This window comes from Miniopterus natalensis, chromosome 10, assembly GCF_054644295.1.
Source record: "Miniopterus natalensis isolate mMinNat1 chromosome 10, mMinNat1.hap1, whole genome shotgun sequence".
In the NCBI taxonomy this organism is placed as follows: Eukaryota; Metazoa; Chordata; class Mammalia; order Chiroptera; family Miniopteridae; genus Miniopterus; species Miniopterus natalensis.
In genome coordinates this window covers 83,298,473-83,325,648 of record NC_142090.1, presented here as the reverse complement: position 1 = coordinate 83,325,648, position 27,176 = coordinate 83,298,473, and the positions used below count along the sequence as shown (strand labels likewise).

The following is a 27,176-nucleotide window of genomic DNA, read 5'->3' as shown; positions in this document are numbered from 1 at the left end:
CTCTAATCGCCACACTTCTGCGTCTCGCTCGCTGCTCAGCTTAGGACAGTGCAGTGCTGAGGTCAAGGGTGGGTCATGGAAATCCTTATTTTTTCCTGGTTTTAAGAAAGTGCTTCTAATATTTCACCATCACAAACAGGTTGACTGTAGTTTTGGGTAGATTTTTTTTTTTTTTTTATCAGATTAAGAGTGTTCTTTTCTGTTCCTATTTTGCTAGGAGTTTTTTCCTGGGTGGGTGTTGAATTTTATTAAATTCCGCATCAAATGCGAAGAAAACATTTTCTTTCTTAATGGTTAACACGGCGAGTGACATTTTAAAATCGACTATTTTTAAATCACCTGGGCATAGCCGGAGTACACACAGTTTGGTCACGATGTAGTATCTTTTTTAAAAAATTGAATTTTATTTGCTAACGTTCTACCAACGCCTAACGTTTGAGCTGGTCCCGTGTGTCCTTCCTCAGCCTCTCCTCTGGCTCTGACCCATCACCCCAGGGCTGTGCAGGTGGAGGCAGGTCCGGGGCTCACGTGCGGCTCTGCGGCCCGCTCTATGGTGCCGATTCCCCATTTCATTAGAGTCCCTTCGCCTCTGTCGTTTCCCTCCTGCTGGTTTTCCGGGGTGTGTGTGTGTGTGTGTCTGTTGTCGGTTTCCAGCTTCGATCTAGTTCATCATTTTCTGATCCTGTTTTTCTCCAAGTCCTGCTCTGGCCACGTGACTGAAGCTAGTTCGGTTGCAGATTCGTATCCTTCAGTTCTTGGTGTTTCCGATTCCAGTTGAACTGTGTTTGTTGATCTGAGACTCCAGCGGGTCTGGGGTGTGTCTGCTGGTCTGTGTTTCGGTGCCAACTTTGCTTTTCCTGGTGAAGCAGATGGACCAGGATCATAAAAAGGGAGACTTCAGCTAAAAAAACAAACAGGCGTGTGTGTGTGCATCTGTGTGTGTGCATCTGTGTGTGTATCTGTGTGTGTGCATCCGTGTGTGTGCATCTGTGTGTGTGCATCTGTGTGTGTGCATCCGTGTGTGTGCATCTGTGTGTGTATCTGTGTGTGTGTGCATCTGTGTGTGTGCGCATCTGTGTGTGTGTGCCTCTGTGTGTGTGCATCCGTGTGTGTGCATCTGTGTGTGTATCTGTGTGTGTGCATCTGTATGTGTGTGCATCTCTGTGTGTGCATCTGTGTGTGTGCCTCTGTGTGTGTGCATCTGTGTGTGTGCATCTGTGTGTGCATCCGTGTGTGTGCATCCGTGTGTGTGCATCCGTGTGTGTGCATCTGTGTGTGTGTGTGCATCTGTGTGTGCATCTGTGTGTGTGTGTGTGCGCACATGCACAGAAACTTCCTCCCTCGCATCGGCCGTCTCCCCTGGAAGGGGCCTCAGGTAAAGAAAGTCTCCCCATCACCAGATACACCCCCGCAGGACGGCCGTGAGGGGCAAGGGGAGCGGGCCCTGTGCTGTGCTAAAATCAAGGCTTCTGACATTGTCTTTTGAAAACCTGCAGCTCAGCACAGGCTCCCTGAGTGAGGGCTCAGGTTACCTCTCGATGCCGGCAGGGGCTTAAAGGATTTACGATACTAATAGGCACCAGGTCCGAAGCACAAAGAAACCAAAGAGATAATGTCAAAAACTCCACGAAGGGCCAAGAGCAAGGTCTCGATTCAAGTCTCCCCGTGACTATGGTGGTTAAAATCTTCCAGAGTAACTGAATTTAAAAAAAAACAACAAAACTCCACCTAACAGAAGTGTACAAAAGCTATAAAACTTTCCATGATAAAATCTAATTTTATTCAGAAAAAAAATCCAGCCTCTTTTTAAAGGCAGATAAAACCTGCTCTGGTGCATGTGGAGTTGGAGGCTTTCTCGGGAGAATATCTGATATTAAAGAGATGCTAAGACCTGAGCAGAATGTTTCCTAGTCACATATAAAAGATCTGAAAAGCCAAATGAGGAATAAAAAGCTCATGCACAGAGTAATGAAATCATCGCGAAACATCTTCACTGCGCTTGTGATGATCACAGTTTTAGAAACTTCCATTATCTTGTCCATTTCAATATTTAGAAGATAGAACCAATGTGTTTGCTTTAAATCACGGACTAACCATTGGTAAAATTTCATTAAACAAGAGAGAGACGCTTCTTACTTTAAGGAACACAAAAACGCCCCCGAGAGCAACGGAAAAAAAGAAATCCATTTTTAGCTTGTTCGTCGTATTAGCAAAATCTTAAAGCGTATCTATTAAAAAATTCACAACTTGCCCGGCTGGTGTGGCTCAGTGGTTGAGCATCGACCCATGAACCTGGAGGTCACGGTTCGATTCCCAGTCAGGGCACAGGCCCGGGTTATGGGTTCGATCCCCAGCAGGGGGTGTGCAGGAGGCGGCCATGACTCTCATCATTGATGTTTCTCTCTCTCTCCCTCTCCCTTCCTCTCTCTGAAATCAATAAAAACATATATTTTTTTAAAAATTCACAACTTAAAATTGTTTGCTTGCCTTCGACTCTTGGGTGTGTAGAGGACACCTGTCCCCCTCTGCAATAGGCTCCTACACGCGCCCTCGCTGTGTGTGCTCTACGGTCAGGACACCTCGTTACTGCTGTGACCTCTTACGGCGGCAAATACTTGTCCCGACCGTGTGGATAGTCAGGACAGTGCGCGAGCTCGGCCTTGTCTTCCTATCGCCCACTCGCCGGCACCACGCCGCAGGGAGCGGCCTGTCCCGGGCCCTGGGCAGACACGCCAGGTGCTGAGATGCGGGCCGGCCGCCCCGCCGGCCAGGGGACACACGCTGCTTGTCTGTGGCCGCGAGGCTGTCTGGCCTCAAACCCAGGACCGTTCAAGATTCAGGGAGAACGTGGGATCCGCGAGAGCTCGCAGAAAAGCCGAAATACAGCCGGGGCCCGATCCTGCCTCATTCACACCAAAAGGCAGCTGTCGTTTTCCAGTGTCTCCCGGATTCGTCCTGACAGTTCCCGTGTGTTCTGCACTCGGCTCCGTTCATAAAAGCGCGTAGGGCTTGCCTGCGGGGCTCTCGCCCGGCGTCCCTGAGACACAAAGTCTCTGACTCGCTTGACTCAGGACTGGTTACTAACGTCACCTCCACCGTGTGAACCCGTCTGTGGCTCCGGCCCCGGTTCGGCGCCTGTAAGATGAACGTCTCAGCGCCTCAGTGGCTGTCCCTAAAGCAGGAGCGGCAAAGCCAAGGCACGGGCCCCCGGGCAGCACCGGAGGCGGTGAGAACCGAGGCAGGAGAGAGCTGCTTGAGAGCAGGAGTCCTTCCGGGCGGGACATTCGCGCACCCGGCGCGGTCGGCGAACACAGCGGGCCGAAGACCCTGGCGCCCTGGAGGGAGCGCGGACACCACGGTCCCCTTGTCCCTGTGTCCAGACAGGCCAAGAACTCAGGCTCCTGTTTTACTTCCCTGCAGAACCCGGGGCTGGAATTTAACTTGGCGTGGCGTTGACTGCGAATGCCGGCCCGTGGCAGAGACCCCTTGATCCCGGGGACATTTCACTCTGGCTCCAGCTCCATGTGCTCAAAATCAAATCCCTTCCAATTAAGCCATGACCCCGCTTCCTCTGTGGCCTGGAGGGGGCTGCCCCCGAGGCAGGCGCCATCCCACCGGGATTCCTGGGGGAGGGGCCGGATGGGGGAGGGGGGTGTGAAGGACCCGGGCCCCAGCGCCTTGTCCCTGCAAACACTTTAGGAGGAGAAACGGGGGGAGGGGGGGCTGCTTGGGTGCAGCGAGATCAAAGACACGTAAGTTTGCCCAGAGTCGAACAAACAGGAATCACAGGCATAATTAAGACGAGAGGGTTTAACATCAGCTGACCTGGTTTAAATCCCTAACTATTAGCCGAGTGGCTTTTACTAGTTGTTTCCCATGGGCACCATTATGGGCCAGTCTGACGCTCCCCCCAGATTCCTGCGCTGACGTCCTGACTGCCCACCCCCCGCTGCCCCCCAAAGAGGACCCATCTGGAAACAGCCTTTTCAAAGGTGATTGAATTAAAATAAGGTCATAAGTCTGGGTCCTAATCAAACCTGACTGGTGTCCTTACAAAACTCATCACAAACTTAAAGAACCAGGGCCTAGTGTTGCCCTGTGGCTCCTAACGGCTGTTCCTCTAAACATCATCCGTGGGACGGACTGTCCCCACGTTGACGCTTTGGTTCTGGCTCTCGCTGTGAACACACTGTGAGTGTGGTGCGGCGGTTACGGAGGTCGGGGGGTCTCAGGAAGCAGAGCTCCTTCTGCTCCCCTCAGGACCTACACTTAGAGTCAGTCAACACCTAAGAACAAAACGCAGAAGCAACCAGTTAGAAGTAGGCCCGGAGGTTCCGCTGCGTCTGTTTTATGTCAACACGGGTCAGTCAGATCACAGATTTGCTCTGGCAGCTTCTCTTTCCCGTTGCCAGTGTGTCGCCACAGCCGGGCGGGTGAGCAGGAATGGGTGACAGTGTCCCCGGGCGGGTGAGCGGGGGTTGCCTTGGGGCGAGAATGGAAGCAGGTCTGAGAAGGGGCTGACCGTGCCCCCAGCCCTGGGCCCCCACCGACCGCTGTTCTAAAGAGCCCCGGACACAGGGCCGTTCATCAGCCAACAAACAGGGAGACTCACCACATGGCCGAGCAGTCAAAATTCACCAGAAGCCACTTGTGGGGGTTAAAATTAAAGGAATCTGCAAACTGCCGAGAAACAAAAAGATGGTTGAGTTAATTCGCATTTAGTCGCCGGGAGGTCACAGACACAATAACCAGCCGTCTGGCCCTGGCCCGGGGCTCAGTGGGCCGGAGCATCGTCCTGGACCCCAGAAGTTTGTGGGTTCGGATCCCGGTCAGGGCACATATCCAGGTGGTGGGTCAGATCCCCAGGAGGGTCACATATGGGAGGCAACTGGTCAGTGCTCTCCCTCCCTTCCTCCCTCTCTCTCTAAGGTCAATAGAAGCACAAACTCAGGGGGGGTTTAAAAACTGGCAACAACCAGCAGTGTGCCTTTGCAAGTGAAACAGCGAGGCCCGTGGAGGGGACGTGAGGTCACTGAACCCGGGGTCCGGGCTCTGGGGACGGGTGTGGGCAGCTACCTGGCCCCTCGGAACCTGTTTTTATTCTCACTCAAGTGGCAACAACCGAGCTCCCCGCAGGAAGCATGAAGCCGATACTGGTCCGATCCTGGGCCAGACTCGCGAGCAGGAGGAGGGCACTGGAGTGGGAGAACCGGGGTGCAGGTCCCCCGTGAGCCGGCTCTGGGGTCACGTGCCCATTGTGGGCAGCACCCGTAGTTTCCAGCAGAAAATGAGAGAGTTCAACCACCCAGGGGCCCGGGAGAGCACCCTCACTTCCCACAACTGCCCCGAGGGCTGAGTTTTTGTGTTTTTCAAAATGTGCGCCCCGCTTTCTCTCCTGATGACAGGGCCCGGGCCACCTGGAGACCGGGGGACAGGGCCACAGGGCTCATCGGTAATTGGAGCGGAAGTAGAGGTGGGGCCAGGCAGGGCCCCCGTCTGCTGAACCCCCCGATGGAAGACTTGGAAAGCTTCCCAGAGCTCCTCTGTTTGGTTCCCGGATGAGCCTGGAGGAGGCAGGAGGGGGCGAGGGGCCAGGTGGGCATGAGCGGGGACATTGGTCAGCCGATGGCCCCACTCGGGGGGCGGGGGGGGCGCAGATTCATTTCCTTCCAGGCTTCAATAAAAGTCATTCTGAGAGGGAGGCAGGAAATTACAAGGAGTTGCGTTTGCTGATCAAAGGTAGCAAAAGGTGAAAGCTGGGCTTTGTCCGCCAGGAATGTTATTAGCTCGCTCCTGGGGGGCTGCTCTGTTTAAACTTCTTTCATTACCCAACTGCGATATTTTCCTGCTGCTGACGGGGAGAGAGGGCTCTTATCTCCAGGCGGGACCCAGACAGGATATTGCAGCCCTTATCGGAGCCGCTGAGCTGAGCGAGAGGCCGCCCGGCAGGAAAGAGTCCCCGAGATGGGGGAAGATGCTGACCTCCTCGCGGGCGTGAGATCCTGTCTGCGGCTGATAGGGTCCCGCGCAGGGCCTGCCGCCGCGGGGGTCTGACAAGCAGGCACCCCCGTGAAAGGTGACACCTCAAGTTCATGGGGAACAGAAGGGAGTCGCAGGAAAAGGTCTGAAACCCTAAACCTGGTGGTTAGAAAGGACCGGCCAGGGAGAGGCACACAGACCCCCGAGAACGCCTCCCCCTGCCCTTTGTCCCTCGAGCTGCCGGGAAAGCCAGTCCTGGGGTTTATGGTCATCCCCACAATAAAAGGTGTTTATTTAATTTTTGTTGTTGGTAACCCTCACCTGAGGATATTTTTCCCATTGATTTTCAGAGAAAGTGGGAAGGAGTGGGGGAGGGGGGAGAGAGACATAGGCTGGTTGCTTCCTGCGTGCATCCTGGCTGGGGCAGGGATCCGCAACCCAGGTACATGCCCTTGACCGGTAATCGAACCCGTGACTCCTTGGTGCATGGGCCAGCGCTCTAACCACTGAGCCATACTGGCCGGGGCAATAAAACCTGGCACAGAGGTGTGTTCTTCACTTCCCAGCTCCAAACAAAACCAGCGATCCGCACGGCCTGCAGGGGGCTGGGTGTCAGCACCCCACAGTCAGAACCTCTCACCCTCCTCCCATATTCACAGGGGCCTCGGGCCTCTGTTTACGCCCCGAGGATTGATCTAAGCCCTCATGTGCATTCAGGGATCAATAAGTCATTACAAAATGAATGAGGGAATCACTGAATGTCGTGGAAATATAAACCAGAAAGCTGCTTCCTCATCAGTACTACAGGGACCCTTCCTTCCAAAGACGGGGACATTTGTATTCTGCGCCTCTGAACCCCCCGTCCTGCTATTATGGCGTGACCAGATCCAGACTGGAAATTAGGAAACTGATGGGCGGTGGGACGAGAGTGGAGACGGGTTCTGAGGGGCGGTCTCTCCAGGCCCTGCGAAGGTTAATAACAGCATCTAATGCATACACAGCGCTCACTGTGTGTGCCAGACGTGGGCTGTAAGCCCATTAAATATGATTAAGTCCTCTGAGCCTTACAACAGCCCCTCGAAGGTATCGACTGACTCCATCCTGTGAGGTGTGGAGAGGACACCTAACCTGCTCAAGGGCACACAGCTGGTCCTGGAGGAAAGCTGGGGTCCAAGGAGGCCTGGTGGCCTCAATCCTGCACCCCGTGCATGGCCAGGTCTCAGGAAGCCCCGCCTCTGAGCACAAAGCTGATGCTGTGGCTCCTCCATCACATCTCCATCCCTCCCAAGCCGCCTCTCCAGGCATCTGAGTCCCGGGCAGGGAGGAACGTCCTGCTCCGTGAGCTGCCACCAGGCCTGAAGTCCTGCTGGAGCCTAAAGTAGCACTCACAGGTCACCCCAAGGTCGCATCTCTGTGTTGCGTCTGCTGCCCTGCGAGGAGCAGATACTGGCAGATCGTTGTTTGCGCTTGCTCAGGAGCACAGGTGTTTCAGTTGGCATTACGGGCCACATTTTACAAATCCCGGGACACTGAAATGCATCGGAAGCCGCTCGTTTGATCCTGGGTAAGGTGAACACCGTGCTCAGGTGCAGGCCCAGAGCCCGGCTGTGCCATCGAGCGGGACCGAGCTGGTGTCTCCATCACTCCTCCAGCGGACATGCCTTCAGGAGGTACTTTGTTCCTAAGTGTTTCCCCACAGCTTTATAAGCCGACACATCCTGTCACAGCAGCCCTGCCCTGGACTTGTGCAGACTGGGACCCAGCTGTAGACGCGAGGCACACTGTGTGAAGACAGGCTGTGGGACCCGTCATAGGAGGGGTGACTCCCCATAACCACAGGGATTGGGTTGGAAATAATTTGCTGACACATGGAAAGTCACATCCTCATAAGAAGCCACTGATCACATGGTACTTTTAAAAAGTGATCTCATTAGCCCGGCCGGTGTGGTTCAGTGATTGAGCCTTGTCTCCTGCACCAGGAGGTCGCCGGTTCAACTCCCGGTCGGGGCCCGTGCCCGGGTTGCGGGCTCGGTCCCCAGCAGGGGGCCTGCAGAAGGCAGCCGATCGATGGCTCTCTCCCAGCATTGATGTTTCTCTCTCCCTTTCCCTTCCTCTCTCTCTAAAAATCAGCAAAAACATATTTTTTTAAAAAAAGCAATCTCATTAAAGAGCACACCCACCTCCACGCCATTCAGGAGATGCCGGAACTCAGGGCAGATGAAGGCGCTGCCCGCGTAGGCCGCGTCCACGTGCAGCCACAGGTCCTCCCGGTTGCCTGGAAGCCAGGAGCCACGCGTGAGTTCCTAAATGGACGCCCTCCTCGAACGGGGTTCGCGCGGGGTCTGACAGCGGGCCTCGTGCCGGCCCACGGCCCCTGGGCAGCACTCACTGCCCTGGCCTCAGGACCCCCACAAGCCTCTTCCGCTTGAAGGCAGCGAGCTGAGGGCAGGGGCCGCGCTGCTGGCTGGGGTGCCTGGCACAGACCGGGGTTCACCGCACGCCTGGAAAGTGCGGGAAGATGGAGTGATCACCCCCCTTGACCCCCAGGCCGATCCTGAGGCGCTACAAGAAAACCTGAGGCCTGTGGTTGAGGGTGGGGGTGAGATGGCCCCATAAACACAGGAGCTCAGGTCCTTCTTTGGAGAAATCCAGTGTTGGGGCATTGATTTGCTCAACCACTTTAAATAAATACCCTGCTGAACTCTACTCAGTAGTTTCAAGGAGGCTAAAGAGACAGGCAGGACGACACACTTCCAGGGTGGCCAGTGCTCGTGTCCTGCGTGTGCACGACCCTCCCGCAGGGCCCTGCAGGGCTTGAGGAGTGACTTCTCCTCGCGGGGGCCTTGCGAGCTTAAAAATGAGGGGTGTGGGATCAGCTCAGCCTTGCTCTTGCCCAGTTAGCCCAGGTTCGCAGTTGGTGGCGTTCAAGCTAATGAGGTTCAGGCCGTTGCAAATACAGAAAGAGTTTGGCAAACAATCGTCATGTGAAGTAGCATTATGATAATGTTCTATTTTATTCTGTAATATACAGCATTATATCCTGTTTGTTATGTTATTAAGTTAGTATTATGGAGGAGCGCCCAGGGGAAGGTCTGTCTAATTCCCACGTACCTACTGAGACCAGTTTCAGAAGAAAATATGAGTGGTACTCACAGACGGGCCCCACCTCCGAGAGCCTGTCGAAGGAGCAGCAGGGTGTGGTCCCCAGCGTCGCCACCACCTGGCGGTTACAAAGCAGATGTCCCATTAAGACCCCTCGCCTGGGTCACTGTCCCAACCTCCACCTGCCCAGTGACCGCCCAGCGCATGGGATGTGGTACTTGGTGACGTCTACTCTGGGAGATGTGGATCTGGAGGGCACATGATCTTTGCTGGAAGCATCGTAACACATGGGGAGAAACAGATCTGCCAACGGAGAGCCAGGCTGAGGCTGGAGATGGCTCAGAATTTCCCGTGGTGCGAGGGGCGGAAACCAAGCCCGTTCCGTGCCAGCGTCCCCAAGCTCTGCTCTATCGACAGGATATCTACTGATCTAAGAATATTCTGAAGCCTGGCCGGTATGGCTCAGTGGTTGACCACCGACCTAGGATCTAGAAGATTGAGGTTCGATTCCCGGTCAGGGCACATGCCCAGGTTTCAGGCTCCATTCCCCAGTCGGGGGCGTGCAGGAGGCAGCCGATCAATGACTCTTATCATTGATGTTTCCATCTCTCTCTCCCTCTCCCTTCCTCTCTCTGAAATCAATAAAAATGTATTAAAAAAAAAAAAGAATATTGTGAATATCACTCCTTCTGTGAGGTGGAAAGTTGGGATTGTTCCTCAGCTTGGTGTGTGTGCGTGTGTGTCAATGTGTGACATTATTCTGAGGCCTGGGCTTGGCAGACATAATATCCAGTCACAGAAACCTCATGTGTTGGACACGGTTATGGTCCACACTCCACACTGACCTACGTGAGGCTCCAGAGGCAGGCCAAGGACACTCAGAGAGATGGAACCTCGTTGTGGCCAACTCTGGTTGTCCATCCAGGGAAAGAGCCCAGCGCCCTGGGCCATGCCAGAGACCCTGCTAACCAACCCAAGACCCAGCAGCCCAGAGCGGGGACCAGGCTCTCGGCCGGAGGCACCTGCAGGCCCTTTCGGCTCGGTGTCCTCGGTTGCAGGGAGTCAGCTGTCCTAATCCTCAGAAGCCACTTTAACCAGAGCACCTGCCACGCCCCGGGCTCTGATTACCCCGGCTCAGCTTGCCGCGGTGGCACTAACCTGATTTCGGTGGAGGCATAATCACATTTGTGCAGGGGAGGGGGAAGGACAAGGCTGGCGCCCGTCTCCAACAGCCCCCGGGGTCCTGCTGCCGAGGACAGGTCCCTTCCAGAGCCTTCTCTCCCACCCGCCTTCATCATCCATCCTCCTGCCTGCTCGCCTCGGATGGGCGCCCGGCGGGCACTGCCCTCTGCCTGTGGCCTGACCTCAGCAGGCGGGAGGGCAAACCATCCTGAGAAAGCTGGAGAAACTGTCACCACCCAGCACCTCCCTGGAGGGCAGAGGCTAGCCTTCCGGGTTCAAGCCTGCCAAACAGGCCCTGGCTCTCAGCAGGGGTGTGCTTTGAGGGGTGTGCACCCCCTTGAGCACAGGATGAAGGCAGATGCATGGAATTATTGTGGACGTGCAGAGTTATAACCACTAGATATGTAAGTCAAGGCCAGCTCTGCCCTCTGGGTCTGGGCCGTCCATCTCTCTGGCTTCACTGGCCCTTAGTGGCTGGTTTAATATAACAAATTGGCTGCATTTCCTCAAAAAACCTGTGGTCACTCACATCTCCACATCTGGGCTGTCAGTTGAGCCTGGGCTGCTCTAACAATTGGGAAATGCCCAGAGCGTGAAGAGTGCCCCCGGCCCCCGCCCCGGGCAGCGTGTCCCGGTCCTGGGTCCACACGAGGACCCTGAGTGACTGTGAACCATTTCCCAGGCCCGGCTCAGTCCCTAGTGACTCAGGTGAGATGGAATCAGGACGGAGCCCCCAGGTGATGCCAACATGCAGCCAGGTGAACGCCCCAGGGCCAGTGCCATGACCACCACAGGACACAGCCTGCTCTCACGGCCACACCGGGGTGACAGTCCCCAGGCTCTAGTTACCATGCCAACTTTTTCTTCCCCACCAGAAAACGCCTGTCTGTGCCCAGGAAAACCAGGTGCCCGTGGCTGGTTAGGGATCTCACCCTCCTCTCTCACCAGTTACACTCCTAGTGTCCGCGGACAACACCGATGGGCAGCAAGGCCTCCCGTGCGCCACGTGTAATGTAGCTCACACTCATCATGTGCCCCTCGTGACAGAGTGTCTGCCGTGGCCTAAAGAACCTTCAAACTGTGGCCACTGTCACTTTGCAGGAAGCAGGAACTAGACGTCTCACCCTAGCCGGGTCTCGGGGCTGGGGTCCTCTGCCCGCTGCGTTCTGAGATTTACTCAGGGGAAGGAAAATACGCCACTCCTGCCCGGCCGGCGTGGCTCAGCGCTGGAGCATCGACTCAGGATCCAGGAGAGTGCAGTTCGATTCTCGGCCAGGGCACATGCCCGGGTTACAGACTCATGCCCAGTAGGGGCCGTGCAGGAAGCAGCCGATCAGTGACTCTCATTTTTGATGTTTCCCTCTCTCTCTTCCATCAATAAAATAAATATAAAAAAAAAACACGACTTTTCCTCCAGCCTTCCTCATGGAGGGGCCAGGGCCTACACGCCACGTGGCCTGGGAGCCCGCGGCAGCTGGAAAGTGGCCTGGCTCCCGGGCCCCGTCCCAGGCCCTGGTGGGGCTCTAACCCTCCCAGGAGCCTTTGCAGCCGGCGCTGCTGAACTTACGAAGAAAGGAATCAGACCCTCGGCCTTGTCCCTCTCCAGCACCTCCTGCAGGGCCGAGGCGCGCATGGCGAACTTGCTGTCCGAGGGGATGGCTTTGAATTTCACTCCTCCAATTAATGCAGCTCTTTCCACGGAGCAGTGGGCCTGCAGAGAGAGCGGCGGAGTCGGGTCGAGCTGCACGCGTTGGCCCGGCGCCCCTGGCTCTACCGAGAGGCTCCGGCCTGCCCTGCCCGGGAGCACATCCCAGCCTGCTCCACGCGGGCCCCTCGCTTCCCTCGCCCTGCAGCGCCCCAGAGCATCTCCCCATCAACAGTGAGCACCCTCCGCCCTGCAGCCAGCCCTGCTCCCCTGGCACCGTGCTGGGGCGTCACCACCCTGAGCAGAACAGCCCCTGGAGCCCGCGTTCCTCACGGGTAATGAATGCCCCTCACTCCCAGCACCTAGAATGGTGCCCGCCAAGCAGTACCTGGGGGAAATCGGGAAGCCACCACAGTTCCTTTCGGCGGGGCTGAACTCCCTCCTAGAACCCCACTGGGAGAGGCTGCACCCCAACACTCACAGCGATTTATCCCCTGGGTGTTTACTGAGCGCCTACACGCGCGATCTCAAGTTTCCTCGTGTGCCCTGGGGGACGAGGGAGGTGTAGGCACCAATGACCCGTTTTCTCCCCTCGCAGGTGTCTCAGGCGTGGGGTTAGACCACCCACAGGCGGAGGGCCCTCCCCAGCAAGCGCTGAGCTACGGGCACTGAATCTATCTCAGGCCGCACATACAGGGTGTCCCCCAAAAATGTATACACACTGCAACAGCTGGTAGCTGTTAAATGAAAATGAAGTGTATTTTAATAAACACTGCCGCTGTAATTATTCAAAGTGTGTGTATACATTTTTGGGGGGACACCCAGTATTTATGAGCTGGGACGAAGCTGCCGCAGCTGAGATGCTGGGGTTAAAAATGCACTCGAGATAAACGTGTCAGCAACACCCGCCGGCTGTCCCGGGCGGGCGGAGCCCGCATTCCTGAGGGCGGGGCGCCCATACTCTTTAGTGACCTTTTGACTATGGTTTCCCTCTCGGATTCACTTTCTGCTGCTCAGTTCTCTTTCCTCCTGTTTGTTCTCAGACAATCCTATTTGTTTTCTAGCCCCTTTCAAACGGCTGGTCAGTGGGATCCCAGGGACCCCCCAGTTTGCAGCTCTCTAACCCGGTCCGGGTTCAGTTCAGGGCAGTTGGGGGAGCAGAGACCCCCAGGGCACGTGCTTTTGTCCCGGGCTGATGGTGAAAGGGGGTCAGAGAATTCACATGATTTGCCAGAGATCATGGGACTTAAAACAACGGAGCTGGGATAGGAGCCTGGGTCCGAGCCCCGTGTCCCCCGGTCCCCGCAAGGCCGCTCTGAGGGTGGCCGGGTGGTCTCGGGGAGGCCAGGGTGGGTGGCCATGGAACTGGTCACTGTGGCTTCGCAGCAGGTTTATTTTCAACTGGGTTTAGTAAGTTCCCACCTTGGGCCCACACCTTCTCTGTGTATCTCTGTGGCACCCGAGGGACACTTCTTAGATTTGATAGGGTGCTGCGTGGTCTTGTTTTGTTTTGACATGAAACAAAACACACAGATCATGGGGGCTTGGGGGGGCTTCGGGGGGACACACTCACCTGGTCCGAGCCGTAGGCCACCAGTTTCTCCATGATGGCGGCTTCCGTCAGCCCCGGGCGGGTGGCCTGGAGGTGGCGTGTGGCTCTGCTTCGAGCGGCCAGCAGGGCCATCAGCGTGGCCTCACTGGCGCTTCCCTAAATGAGAGAGAAGGGGGACATGCCCTTCAGAGCACAGCAGGGGGTCTGGGCCTCAACTGTGGGAGATTCTTTATTAAATCTCTATGTTTCTTAAAAGGTTAATCTGAAATTAGGAGGCTCACCTGCTCCACACAGAACTCTGAACTCCCTGTGGCTGCTGCTTCAGCTTCAGTTCTATCAGAGGGGAGCGGGGCCCCGGGACTAGCCGCCGAGCCTGGCTCTGCCAGCATCATCCTCGGACGGAGGCATTGTATTTGCTTATAAAAGGGGTTTAGGACCCTGGCTGGTGTGGCTCAGTGGTTGGAGCGTCGGCCTGCAGACTGAAGGGTCCCTGGTTCAATCCCCGGCCAAGGGCATGTACCTGGGTTGCAGGTTCGATCCCAGGCCCTGGTCGGGGTGCGTGTGGGAGGCAACCAATCTGTGTGTCTCTCTCACATCGATGTTTCCCTCTCTCTCTCCCCACCCCACTTTCTCTCTCAAAATCAATGGGAAAAATATCCTAGAGCAAGGATTAACCAAAATAAATAAAAGGGGTATATTTCCCTCGAGCCTCACAAATCACCCTGGAGGCCCCTCAGCGCCCAGTGTCAGCGGCTGCACTGCGTCCCCTCAAATTCCTCATGTCAAAGTCCTAACGCGAGGACCTCAGAACCGACCGAGTTTGGAGATAAGATTCTAAAGAGATTAAGTTTAAAGGGGGTCTTCAGACCCAGGTCTCATCCACTCTGGCTGGTGTCCTGAGGAGAAGAGAGGGGGGCACGGACGTGGGTGCACACAGAGGGGTGGCCGGGTGAGGACACTGGGAGAAGACTTCACCTGGTGGCCAAGGGGAGAGGCCTCAAGGAGACCAGCCCTGCCGCCCCCTAGGCCTCAGACGTCCAGCCTCCGGGACTGAGAGACGGTCAACCTCTGTTGTTGCAGCCGGGCTGTGCCACTTCGCTGTGGCACCTAAGCACGGGGCACAACTAATGCCAACAGCTTATTCTGGCAGAACAGTGGGGGATGGTGCCGGCTGCACTCCTCCGAGGTGGGCTCAGCACCCAGCATGTCACCCCACTTAATGTGCAGGGTGACCGTCTTCTCAAGTTTCGCCGCCTTCCGGGGGGAGAGCAGTACTCAGAGGGGGCCCTGCTCCCCCGCGTCGCGGCGCATGGGGCCTGGCGAGGAGCCGCCCATGCCCGTCCCGTCCGGGCTGCCCGGAGCCTCCCCACGGGCATCAGCAGCCTCCCCGGTTCCTGCTGCCGTGACCCCGGAGCCGTAAGTCAATCTTACAAGCAGCCCAGGAGCTGAGCAGGATCCGTGTCAGAGAGAAACATTTTAAAAGGTTTTAAAAACTTTAAAAACTCAGCAGGATTTTTGCTGACTGTGAGAAAGGACTTACAAGATTTTAGAGTTTTTCCAGAGAAATACTCAATAAAACACGAGGGGTCAACCTTTTGTTCACAGCTATCCTCTTGCACTGATGCTGATTTCCTACTTTATTTACCAATTTACTGCTTTCACTTCTTCTTTTAAACCAACTCACATCCCCGGGGAAGACAGGCTAGTTTTAAAGATAGACGCGTTTACTCGTGGCTGTAACGTGCGGATGGCAGACACACGTACACAGTCTTCTTACTTCCACCTCGGCAGTGGGTTTACACCTTCCTCAGGCCCCATTTTCCCTGGTGGTGATTTTAGACTCGGTCCGAGAAACCGCCAGCAAAGCTAAGCCAGCAGCCGCAGCAGGATGGCTGAGCAGCCCGGGGCGGGCACGGGGGCTCTGGGTGGGGGCACTGGGCGGCCCTGTCCTCTCCTGTCCCCACATTCTGCATGTCCTGGAACCTCACACATCCTCCCTGAAGGTGGAGAGGCTCCCTGAAGGCCCAGCTCCTGGATGGGAAACTTCTGACCCCGGCCCTCTCGGGGGGCCGCAGCCTCTCTTGTGACCCATGGCTCCGCGGTGTCCACGTGCTCCAAGCCACATTCTAAGTCTGGGGCCCGCCACGCCAGCTCATTAGGCATTTCCTCTGGGCTCTGTCTACATCCTGAGAGAAGACCCCCCTCCTTCAGGCAACAGACGTGACTTTGGAAAAGCCCTGGGACACCCTTTCAGTCGAACCCCAGCTCCGGGCTCAGGGGAGACAGTGGGTTCTGGGCCCTGGGCTTGAAGCAGACTCTTGCCACGGGCGGGGTGGGACTGTACGCTCTTGTGCTGGGAGCATCGTGACACCTCTGCCTTGTCACAGCAGACAAAGGTTGCCATGGCAAGCCCACCGAGAGGCAGGCTGCCCGGCCGGGAGCGGAAACGGCCCCCCAGCCCCGGTGCTCAAGGGTCTCCCACACACGACGGAAATGGCTTTTCTTGCACGAGCGCTTTCAAACCCAATTAAGAGGCCATTTGCAGCCTGTTTGTCCAGCTCGGAGGGTGAGTTGACATTTGCCTCAGACGCCCGTCACGGCTCCGGTGCCGGCGGCTGTGATTACGGCTCCCAGGGGCCCCGCATCCCCCGCATCCCCCCGCATCCGGGGGCCGAGGCTGTCACCAAGCTCAGCGATCTGGGGCCTCACAAATTACAACAATCAGCCTGTCAGCCAGGAGGGCGCTTCCTGCCGTAAACACAGACTCCCTCCCTGCCCTGTCCAGCAAACGGAGCACATCGGATCTGAGGGGGGTGAGTCCCCGGCCCTGAGCGCCCAGGACTAATCCCACCAAACTCTAGGCTTCTGTTGACTCTAGAAAACAGAACTGAACTTAAGGAAAAGATAACTGAGAGATTTAGCCTTGGTGGCACCCACGGCTCTGACACTGTCACCCGAGCAAATGGTCCAGGTGAGCTGGTGGAGCGCCCACAGGCTTCATCCGTGTCAGTCCTGGGAGGCAGGAAGGCTGGCCGGGGGCAGCTCCTCCGACCAGAAGAAAACTGTCCTGTCCGGGAAACACTCCTCGTCAGGGAGGAAATGTTGCTGCTGGCTGAGTCTGAGCCTGTTCACAGCTTCCTGAAGCTTCGCTCGCCTCACAGGGACTTTTTCATCTGCTGCCCACTCAGAGTCACTGATGTAGGAGGGACACCGGTGAGGCAGGGAGGACAGGGGATGGGTCGGGCCCGCCGCCTGGGCCCAGCGGTCCCAGAGGCATCCATCCGTCACTGCATGTGCCCGTTTAGCAAGGCAGGTAGAGATCTCTGCGTCAGCATCACCTGAGCGACACCTTAGAGCGCTGATTCCCAGGCCCACCTGCCATCTGTCCAATCCTGGCTCCAGGGACAGGGTCCAGTCACCCACACACTGGACGTGTCCAGCAGAGTAAGGGCCTCCCAAATCTGTCTGGTCTTCATCCTGGGACCTAGGACTGTTCACCTTACAGGGACCAGAGATCTCGCTGATGAGATTAGGCTAAGAACCTGGACACAGGGATCAGCTTGGATTATCTGGATGGATCCAATCTAATCACGCGGCTCCTTAAACATAGAGAACCATCTGCGTCAGAGGGAGATGTGCATGAAGGAAGGTCAGCAAGATGGAGCTCAGTGGGCTTTGGAGGTGGAGGAGGGGCCGTGACCAAGGAGGTGGGAACCTTCTAGAAACCAGAGACGTCAAGGGGAGGTTCTCCAAGGCGCCAAGCTGGGCTACAGCCCCGTAGACCAGTGCAGACAGGAGGTGAGAGGCCTGGCCTGGGTGGGCAGCCTCGGGACGGGACCGGGGCTGCCTTCCCTGTTTACCATGGCCACGCCCGCCGCGAGGCCTCCGGGTTTTCGGGGTCCAGTGGGCAGGAGAGCAGCTGCCTCATCGAGTCCTCAGAGCCTTTGCAAAGACAACGTCTTAAGAAAGCGAGCCGAGCTTCCCCGACATGTTACCACACACCTGGCGCAAGGGGAGTGACATCGGGCGGAGGGTTCCTGGCAGGAGAGTCCACCTTCCTGCGAGGCAATGAAGAAGCCACACGTGTGGGTCTGCCCTGCAGACCCTGGTGGGGCGGACGTCCACCGAGATGGCCTTCCTGTCTGCCTTGTCCCCGACGTATGTTTTGTCCCACAGCCTCTCTCAATGGTGCGTGGTGAACAAACAGAAGGAATTCGGTGAGCGCGTTGGAGAGGCAGCCTCTCCCGTGAACTACCGGCTCCCGTAGATGGAGAACTTTGGCCCTGGGTGGCATGGCTCAGTGGTTAGAGTGTCGGCACGTAGACCAAAGGGTCGTGGGTTTGATTCCCGGTCAGGGGCACATACTTGGGTTGCCAGTTCGATCCCCAGCCCTGGTCAGGGCACATGTGGGAGGCAACCAGTTGATGTGTCCTTCTCATATTGATGTTTCTCTCTCTCCCCCCCCCCTTTAAAAATCAAAGGAAAAAGTACCTCAGGTGAGAATAAACATACAAACATACAAACAAAAGATGGAGAACTTTGTGGGAGCCTTCGAAACACACAGCCACGGGGCCACGGGAGCACTGAGGGCCTCCCTGCGTGGTGGCAAAGACCACGGTTCCACAGTCAGACAGCCGTGGCTCAGACCCAGCTCTGGACTGAGCAGCGGGGGCCGATGGGCATGCCCCCTCCCTGCTCTGTGCCCCAGTCTCCTCATCTGTAAATACAGGTATTGAAATACGGCCCCGAATTCATAGCATGGTTGTGAGAATTAACTGAGAAATGCCCAGAAAGGGTTCGGGCGTGGTGGTCGGAGACAGGGACCCAACGCGTGCATCAGTCACTGCTGCTTTATCACTGGGCACCTGCCAGGTGACAGTCACTGTTCCGTCTACCACCAGCAGGGCCTGGGGAAGCAAGGGAGAGATGGCGCCAGATCCCAGTCCAGACCCAGTTTTCCTAACAGCTCAGCTCAGCTCCGCTTCCTCCAGGAGAAACAAGAGGCCACAGCCAGCACGCCAGCCCCTTCCCCTGCAGCTGGGGCCCCGTGACCCGCATCCGGGGGCTGGATGCCCCCTCCCTCCTCACCTGGATCACCCCGCCCCCCGAGCCAGCTTTCTCGGCCAGAAACGCCTCGGGCAGCTGCAGCATCTTCCCCAGCCAGTCCAGCATCACCGTCTCCAGCTCCGTGCACGCGGGGCTCGCGGCCTGGGGGGAGGAGAGGAGTTAACCCGGCCAGCTGCCCTCTGCTTCCTGTCAGCTTGTGACAAAGGGACGCACAGACAGGACAGCTCTGTTACTGCTGTGACTCAGATTTTATCAATTTAACAGAAGCTTTTAAACATTTGCAGAAGGCCCATCCCCAGGGGGTGCTCAGCGGAGGGTGTGCCTCCCCTCTTGGAGTTTCAGGGAGACAGTGACAGAGGCTGGTCCCGGGGACCCGGCAGCGCCCCTGCCTCCAGCAGCTCGGAGGCCTTCCTGGGCCACTTTGGAGGGCTGAGAGCCTGGCCTGCCAGTGTCCCCTTCCCTCCTGTGCTTGGGATGGAGGCGCCCTCACCCCTGCCCAATCCCAGATCCGCCGCAGGCGGCCATGTGCTCGCCGCGTGCGAGGGTTTGCACGTGTCCACCAGTGACCTCGCTGCCCTCCACCCGCAGACTTGGCCTCTTGGGGGTGTCACCCCGTCCCTGCCCTTCTCTGCCACAATTCTCTAGGGGCTGGTGTATGAACAGGGGCCAGATCTTGCAGAATTTTAAGAGCAGCAGGGTTCAATCTTCCTCCCAACCCAGGTTAAAATCGTCCAACCCTGGATGCTCTGCAACGCTGGACACGTGTCAGACAGGGGCTCTCTGACCAGGACTTGCGGCACAGTGGCCGTAAGGACAGAGTGCCCCGGTAATTACCCCACTGCAGGTCATAGGCACCATGTGCTCGCTCAGCCAGCCATCTGCTTGCTTAAGAAAGGTCTAGAAAGGCTCCCTGGTGGACCCCTGTGCAGTCACAGGGACTGGGACTGAATTAGGAGCTGGGCTGGGGGCCTGAATCTGACCTTGCCTTTGAAACGCTGACACTCTTGAGCTGGTGGCCTAAGAGCTTGCCCAGCTTTGCTCCTGGGGCAGGTCGGCCTTGGCTGTACCCGAGATGGACCGAGCTTCTCCCTCCCCGTGGGTCTCACTGTGGGGCTCAGGGCCCTGCGCTCCCCCCATGTGCAGGGGCTCAGGACGCATGGCTGATTACAGCAGGCAGGACTCTCTCCGCCCTGCCCATCAGGCCCATCAGGAGGGTTCTCCCTGTCCCTGCTAATCCCGGCTTCTGGTGGGACCCAGCACCGGCTATTAGGAGCCAGGTCTCGGTGGCACAGCAGCCGGGACAAGTGCAGCTGCCTCCGCACCCCAGAAAAACCAGACTGTCTCAGAAAGGGCACACACGACGGGTACCCTGAAGGGACAGGACGGCTCTTGGCCGGCAGAGCGGAGTGACCTTGGCCGCGGTATCTAAGGAGACAAAAGTCCTTGCTTCAGAGGCGGTGAGCTCAGAGGGACATAGGAAGGTCGTCCGGGTCACAGTGGCCATGCCCCGGCTGCTGTGCCAGCCCAGGGAGGGCTCGGGCACCTGACAGAGCAGGTCAGAGTCCTGGGCAGACAGCTGGGCACCCTCCAACCCTACCTGTCTGGGTGAGGCTGCCAAGACCACCGCCTGCGCCTCCGACCCATGGGGGGGGCAGCCGATGGGGTCTGCTGGGCACTGAGCACCCACAGCTCAAGCCCCAGGCCCTGCCTCAGCACGAGCCAACCCAGCTCCATGGCCCAGACAAGAGGACGCCGTGGACCCAGAGGCTGAGGGCAGACCCTGGCTTTCACATCCCCTCCAGGCCAGCAGCCTAGGACCCTGACTCAGTGGGTAGGCGGCTCTGCACCCCCGGTAGGCCCTGGGAAAGCAAGGACCTTCCCTCTAGGGCTGTGCTGGGAGCAGAAAGCCAGGAGGGAAGGCCAGTCCCGCCCGCCCCCTGAGCAGGGGTCTCTCTAGCATTTGCCCCCAGGTAACGGGGGCCTGGCTGGTAGGTGGACACAGGAGCTGGCCCCAGGAGCCCAAACTCCTGATGGGGACCCTCTCCCGGTACAGAAGTCCTGGCTGAGAGCAGATGGATGGGACGAGGGCAGTGGCATTTCTCCAACTGCAGATCCTACAGAACCCCTCTGGTCGGCTTGGTGGAAACTCAGATCCCCAGGCCTGGCCGTGGACACCCAGGACTGAGATTTTCATCCACACCACGTGGCTCTGAGGAAGCTGGCTGTGCAGAGTGCCTGGTGGTCGCTGATAACTTTTCCAGAAGGGTGCCTTTCTCTCTAGGCCCCTGTGTTTCACTCCCCCATGAGGCCCCCTCGCCAGGGCCAGACCCTCATCCTGTCTCCCAGGGGCGCTGCCCCCCACTCAGGCCTCTGAGAAGACACACCACGTCCCCAGGGCAAGACCCGGCTCCCCGACACTCACCCAGGAGAAGCCGATGCAGCCGATGGCCCCGCACAGCATGTCAGCGAGCATGGCCGGGTAGGAGCTGCCCGTGGGGAAGTAAGCGAAGAATCGGGGGCTGTGCCAGTGGGTCACCTGCGAGGGGATGGCGGTCACTCGGCATGAGAGGAGCCCCCATGACCCAGCCCCTCAGTGTGCACAGCCAGGGACGTCCCTAAAACAAGTGTTTGCCATTCTGGCGAGGAGTGCGTGTCGGGAGCCGCTCGCACCCGAGGCCCAGCTCCGTGTTGGAAACCTGGTTTTCTAAAACTGCTCAGTATAAACAAAAAGTCTAAATCAGAAAAAAATCTAAAAAGGCCTGATTGTGGAGGTTTCCTCACCCGGTCTCGCTGCCACCCCGCCCTCCCCTGTTGAGTCCCTTCCCTCCGGCCCCTTCATCCCTCTGTCCCCAGCTGCCATCAGCACCTGAGGTGGATGCTCCTAAACTGGCCCTCGGTCAGCCGGGGCCCAGAGAGCTTGACGACTATCCCTGCAGTCACACAGCTAGCAGGGGGCGGGCTGGGCTTCCCTCACAGGGACACCGCCCCAAAGCCCTGCTCTGCCCAGCCCCGCTCTGGCAGGGAAGGCCCCCATCTAACCTGCAGGAAGAATTCCACAGTCTCCTGTCCCCCCTGTCGTGAGGGGACACGTCCTTAGTTGATGCCCCCCACAGTGTGAGAGCATTAGGGGGCGGGGTTAGATTAGACCTGAGGGAGGATGGGCCATGTGAGGACCCTGGCCGTCTGCAGGCCAGGATGAGACCCTCACCGGGAACCGGGTCTGTGGGCCCTGTGATCTCGGACCCAGGCCTCGGAGCCCCGGGAAGGAGGGGTCTGCAGTGCGAGCGCCCGGCTGGTGGTATTGCACATGGCAGCAGAGCCTGACGTTTAACACACATCCCCCTGGGGGGTGACGCGGAGGGCGTAGCGTGTTTGCATGACCGGTCGGCAACGCCAGCACCACCCGTGCTGGGCTCAGAGTGCAAATGTCAGGGACACTCCTGGGGAGGAGCATCTGGGCCGAGCCCCTGAGCGGTGAGGTCCCAGGGCTGGGGCCCCACTGGGCTGGCGTCCGGTCTCAAGGTGATGGGCGGGAGGCAGGGCCGGGGGCCGCTCCTACCACATCTGCCTAGGTGACCCCCGGCAGGGAGGCCTTGCTGTGGAGGCATGAAGCCACAGTGTGCGCCCTTTGACCCGGGACTGCCCGCCCACCTCGGAGTCACGCGGGGTGACCGCCGCCGAGGCTCTGCCCACACCTGTCCGGGGCCCTCCATGCACCGCGCGAACTGTGACTCTGGGCAGACGAGCCAAGTCCCCGTTCTCACACGGATCAACAAAACATTCCCGCGCTCATGCGATTTGCCCTCTGTGAGCGTGGAGTGCAGGCCTGCGCTGCATTCTAAGCGACGGACTTACTTCCAACCACCCCTGGGGCTCTCGCCTCCACCCGGCACATCCGCCCGCTCACACAGCAGGGTCTCCGGCAGGGGACGGACCCAGGGAAAGACACTCACCGCCCTGGGAGCCCCCCGATCTGGGTTGCCATCCTGACTCCATCGCTTCCTAGCTGTGTGAACTTAGACTAATCGCCTAACCGCTCTGAGCCTCAGCTGTAAACTAGAAATGACAAGGGCGTCTGTCCAGAGGGGTGGCTGCGAGGATCAGGGGACATGCTCCATGGGAACCCCCAGGGCCCGGCAGGTGCCCCATCGACGCCAGTCCTCCTGACCCTGACGCGGGAACACTCACCCCCGGCATGATGACCTTCTCCACGTCCTTCATGATGTCCTCGTAGGCGTCCGGCTCCTGGGGGGCACAGCTGGGGATCAGGGGGCGCAGGTAACCGGGCTCCACGTCGGGGTAGACCTGGCGTCCCTCGATGCCCTCGATGTAGTCCGCTATGTAATCCACCATCTCCCGCCCTCTCCTCCTGAACTCAGTCGCGTCCATGGTGCTGGGCGTCCTTGGGAGAGAAACTGCAGAGATGAGGAGACCAGTTGGTCAACAGGAAACCACACGGGAGTGGGGGTGTCCAAGCAGGCTGACCGCTGGGGCCGCCTGGGCAGTGCCCCAAGTGCCCCGGGGACCACGAGGTCCCACGTCAGGCAAGCTCTCCTACGTGCGGAAGCCGAGGAAGTGACCCTGGAGCTGGAGACGCTGGCCGACGCCTCCACCGCTCTCCAGCTGGTCAACTATAGACGGCGCCACATCTGGCGCTCTCACTGTCCACACTGGTGGGAGAGACACACTCGTTTCCATGTCCGTGCCAACTGTGATGATGACACTGGCCCCTGACCAGCTATTGAATATGTCACTGGTAAGATGACAGTCTTCTTGAAGGAAAGATTTTAATCAAGAGACAAAGTGTAGAAAAGCCAGCAAGTTTATTGGCCGCAGCAGAAATATACTTGGGGCAGTGAAACAAGGAAGGGCCCAGAGGAGGCCACAGGAGGGCCGGGGCTGGGCTGCTCTGGCCACTGGGGAGTCAGAGGAAAGGGGGCTTCAGCCCGGGCTCTCTTCCGTCCCATCCCCATTTCGGTTTCCTATCACCCGTCTCAAGGTGACCGGGCTCTCTACCATAAAAACACGTCCCACAGGAGCTTCCAGTGGACCCTCCTCAGCAATTCTGTTGTTTGGCTCCCAGAAACCAGTGAGTATCTCAGTTGGAATTGGTCAGAAAAGCCAGGGCCGTATTCTCTCACCGTTAGATTAAGTCCCTTTGCAAACCCACCAGGGTCCTAGAGAAGGTCAGGGAAATCGTTCGGCAGACTCCTTAATTCTTGATCTAGTCCAGGGAGTGTACGCAATACCTGTTTCCCGTCTCGATTAAGGCCAATTTCAACCAAGAGACAAAGCGTAACAAAGCAAGCGATTTACTGGCTGTGTAGAGATACACTCGGGGGGGGGGCGGACCGAGTGGGCACTGCGGGGGAGCCCCCTGGTCAGTTACCGAGCTCAGTGTTCACGGCCCGGTCTTCCCGGCCTCCTCCGCGCCTGTCCCTTCAGCCCCCCAACCCCCGTGGGTGAACCGCCCCGTGTACGTGCCAGGAGGGACTGTCGCCCACGTAGCTGAGTGATGTCCTGAGATGGAGTCAGCGACCTGATGACCCTAAGTCCGAGTACGTGAAGCCTGTTTCGGCTTAAGATTTTTACCTTAGGCCCTGCAGACGTGCAGGAATGCACGAGGCCGCTCTACCCCTCCTCTCCCTTTGATGTCCCGGCTCCTGTCTGACTCGCTCCCTATCCTGACACTTTGATTGATAAGTTCACCGGGTTCCCACACTTCTCGGCCCTTTGGAGTCCTCCTTTCACAAACAGCTTGCTCACTGGACTCGCCCCTGCTATTTCGGTGAGATTGCAGAAGCTCTAATGCATATATGCATGTCAGTTATTTGGTTAATCTCTCCCCCCACCCCCGCGCCTTCCCTCTGAGATCGCTCAGTCTGTTCCCTGCCTCCGTATCTCTGGATCTATTTTGTTCGTCAGTTTATTTTGTTTATTAGATTCCCCGTGTGGGTGAGATCATGGGATACCTGACGGGCTTATTTCGCTCAGCATAATATTCTCCACGCTGTCCCAAAGGGCAACAGATCCTTCTTTTTTACAGCTGCGTAGTATTTTTTTAAACCTTTAAATATTCGAGTGACCCCTATCGGCTTGATCCCGGGGCAGCCCACGCCGTGCGCAGGTGGGGCTCAGGGGGAGGGACTGTGCGAAGTTCAGCGCGATGCCTGGGTTCTCGGAGCACCAGCTGCCTCAAGAAAGAAACAGACACTCACACACGCACTTGCCCCCCAAAGAAATATCCCTAGTGGGGCCGCAGGATAAGACCTGGTTACTATTTTAGAATCCCAGAGACCTCCCTAGGAGGCTCGTAGCGCAAACCACAGAGAATCTGGGGCTCATTTCTGTATCTGTCTGATATTTCGTGTCCCTGAGCTGGGCAAATATTGGCTAGAAGATGTAGACGGTGATAAAGGCCACGGCCGATGCCTCTCCAGGCCCCTGAAGCAGTTTCTGTTGACATAACCCGGGGGCAGTGCCGGGCAGCAGCTGAGCCCCCTGGCATTTCGCGAGGAGCCCTTGACCTCGCTGCACATGGCACGAGCCGGCCTCGTCCCTGGACTTCTGTCCCGGCGTCTTGTCACATCAGTGACGGGCACAGATGGTACCAGCCCCGTGCCTGTTTATGAGGCTGAGAGGGAGCCACGGGAAGTCTAAAGGATGTGCCACACTGGCTGTGGCCACCAGGCCTCTAGAGGGCTTGGGTTTTTTTTTGTTTTGTTTTTGTTAATCTTCGCTCGAGGATATTTTTTCCACTGCTTTTTAGAGAGCGTGGAAGGGAGAGAGAGAGAGAGAGACATCGACGTGCGAGACTCACCGATGGGTTGCCTCCCACACGTGCCCTGACGGGCCAGGGATTGAACCTGCAACCCAGGTGCATGCCCTTTACCGGGACTCAAACCCATCACCTTCGGTGGGCGGGCCGACGCTCTGACCACGGAGCAGCCCCGGCCAGGGTGGATTATTCTCATGATTCATAGGATTCAGGGTCACCCACAGACGCTCAGTTAAGTAACAGCTTCGTTTCTAAACAACGCAGTAGTGCTGGCCAGAGTCCTAGGAATTAGGAGGGAACTTAGAGGATTTGGGGGACAGCTGAACAGACAGTCGCCCTCATCACCGGACGCATCTCGTTGCTAGAAGCTTCCCTACGGTCAGAGTGGGAAGGTCCAGTCCTGCTGGGTCCCCCGCGGTCCTGTCCCCACGCAGGAAGAGCCCGGCCAGGAGCCAGCCGACTGACGGGAAAGCAGCCATTGAGCCCTGTGCCTAGACCGACGTTTCTGTGCCCAGGAGAGAGGAGAGACAGGGCATCCCAGTCCCAGAGGGAGACACGCTTTTGGAGGCATTTTCCCTGGAAAAGCGTAAAAAGAATGTAAACGCTTTCCTTCTATCAGGATAGAAAACGAGAGCCAGGCAGGGCTGGGCCCCGCCGGCAGCGCCCGGGGTCTGCATTGAGACCACGGCGTCAGAGCAGCTGTGGGTCCTCGGAAATCCAGGCTGGTGGCAGCCGCGCCGAGACGGACGCTCTGCTTCTTCCTCCGTGAGGCCAAGGTGCCCCTCCTGAGCCTCCGGTCATTAAGCCCCTGGCCTCCCACCGCACACAGGCACCCCCCTTACCGCCGTCTTCCCCTCCTGCCTTCACTTTTGGGTAAGTCGAGGTACTCTTGTTGAAATAGGGGTCCTCCGGTCGGCTTAGGGAAGGGCTCATGCCCAGCCGTGTGGCTCAACTGGTAGAGCCTCATCCCATGTGCCAAGAGGTCGCAGCTCGATTCCCGGTCAGGGCCATGCCCAGGTGTGGGCTCCATCCCCAGTCAAGGGCCTGCAGGAGGCAGCCGATCAATGACTCTCTCTCTCTCCCTCTCCCTTCCTTCCCCTCTCTCTAAAAAAAGTCAGTAAAAACACATTTAGAAGTTTTTTAAAAGGTGAACATTTCCATGAACTTACATGGGCCAAGTCCCACGTCAAGCTCTCTGCCTGTGATCTCTTATTTCATCTTTGCAATCACACTGTCGGGACTGTCACCCCCTCCCTCCCTCCACAGATGTGGAGGCCGAAGCTCAGAGACTGAGCCACCTGACCCAGAGCGCACGGCCCGCTGGGGAGGTCAGGGCCACAGCGGGCTCCAAGCTCTGCCCACTGACCGGCACCTCCCGGGCACGCTGGACCCCAGCCAGGCCCGGGCACATCCAGCAGGTTTGGCCAGAGCACAGGCTGTCAAACCCTGAGAAAAACCTTAAGATCAGAAACTCAGAAAACCAGTTCCTCCCCGCGCCTGCAGGACCGCTCCCAGGGCGCCTCCCTCAGTTCACCCAGATCACATTCCTGCGCGCAGGACGGCTCTGGGCGTGGACGGCTCTTCCCGGGGATGGTGGCCCCTGACCGCCCCCGGCCCCCATCCTTAGCCTGGGCAGCGGCCGGGATACGAAGCACCGCACGGAACTCCAACCGGGGCTCAGGACCCTGCATCTGGCTGGGCTCCCAGCACGCGCGTTCTCTCCACGCTCCAGGCCACGTCAGCAGACGGGAGGCCCCGCACAGGCCCGCGCCTGCTGCCCATCCGGCCTGCTCTGGCCTGGAGGCTCCCTGCCGCACCCCACAGCCTCCTCGGGACTGCAGTCCAGCAGGGCTGTGTCCTCTGTCTCGGCT

General features: G+C 57.9%; 1 protein-coding gene across 5 annotated transcripts in view; it reads right to left on the bottom strand.

The window, feature by feature from the left end:
- DDC (dopa decarboxylase) overlaps window positions 1-22,916 on the bottom strand; it is a 30,683-nt gene extending 7,767 nt beyond the window's left edge. The window contains exons 1-8 of one of the 5 annotated variants that reach the window (XM_016198333.2): window positions 22,716-22,916; window positions 20,950-21,063; window positions 18,549-18,668; window positions 13,482-13,616; window positions 11,831-11,974; window positions 9,133-9,199; window positions 8,160-8,254; window positions 4,613-4,680 (exon numbers count right to left, since the gene is read on the bottom strand). In XM_016198333.2, coding sequence (XP_016053819.2) covers window positions 4,613-4,680; window positions 8,160-8,254; window positions 9,133-9,199; window positions 11,831-11,974; window positions 13,482-13,616; window positions 18,549-18,668; window positions 20,950-21,063; window positions 22,716-22,916 — 944 coding nt within the window. The remainder of the gene's footprint in view (window positions 1-4,612; window positions 4,681-8,159; window positions 8,255-9,132; window positions 9,200-11,830; window positions 11,975-13,481; window positions 13,617-18,548; window positions 18,669-20,949; window positions 21,064-22,715) is intronic. The other 4 variants (XM_016198335.2, XM_016198334.2, XM_016198337.2 and 1 more) reach the window with 4 other exon arrangements.
- Between the last annotated feature and the right edge of the window lie 4,260 nt (window positions 22,917-27,176).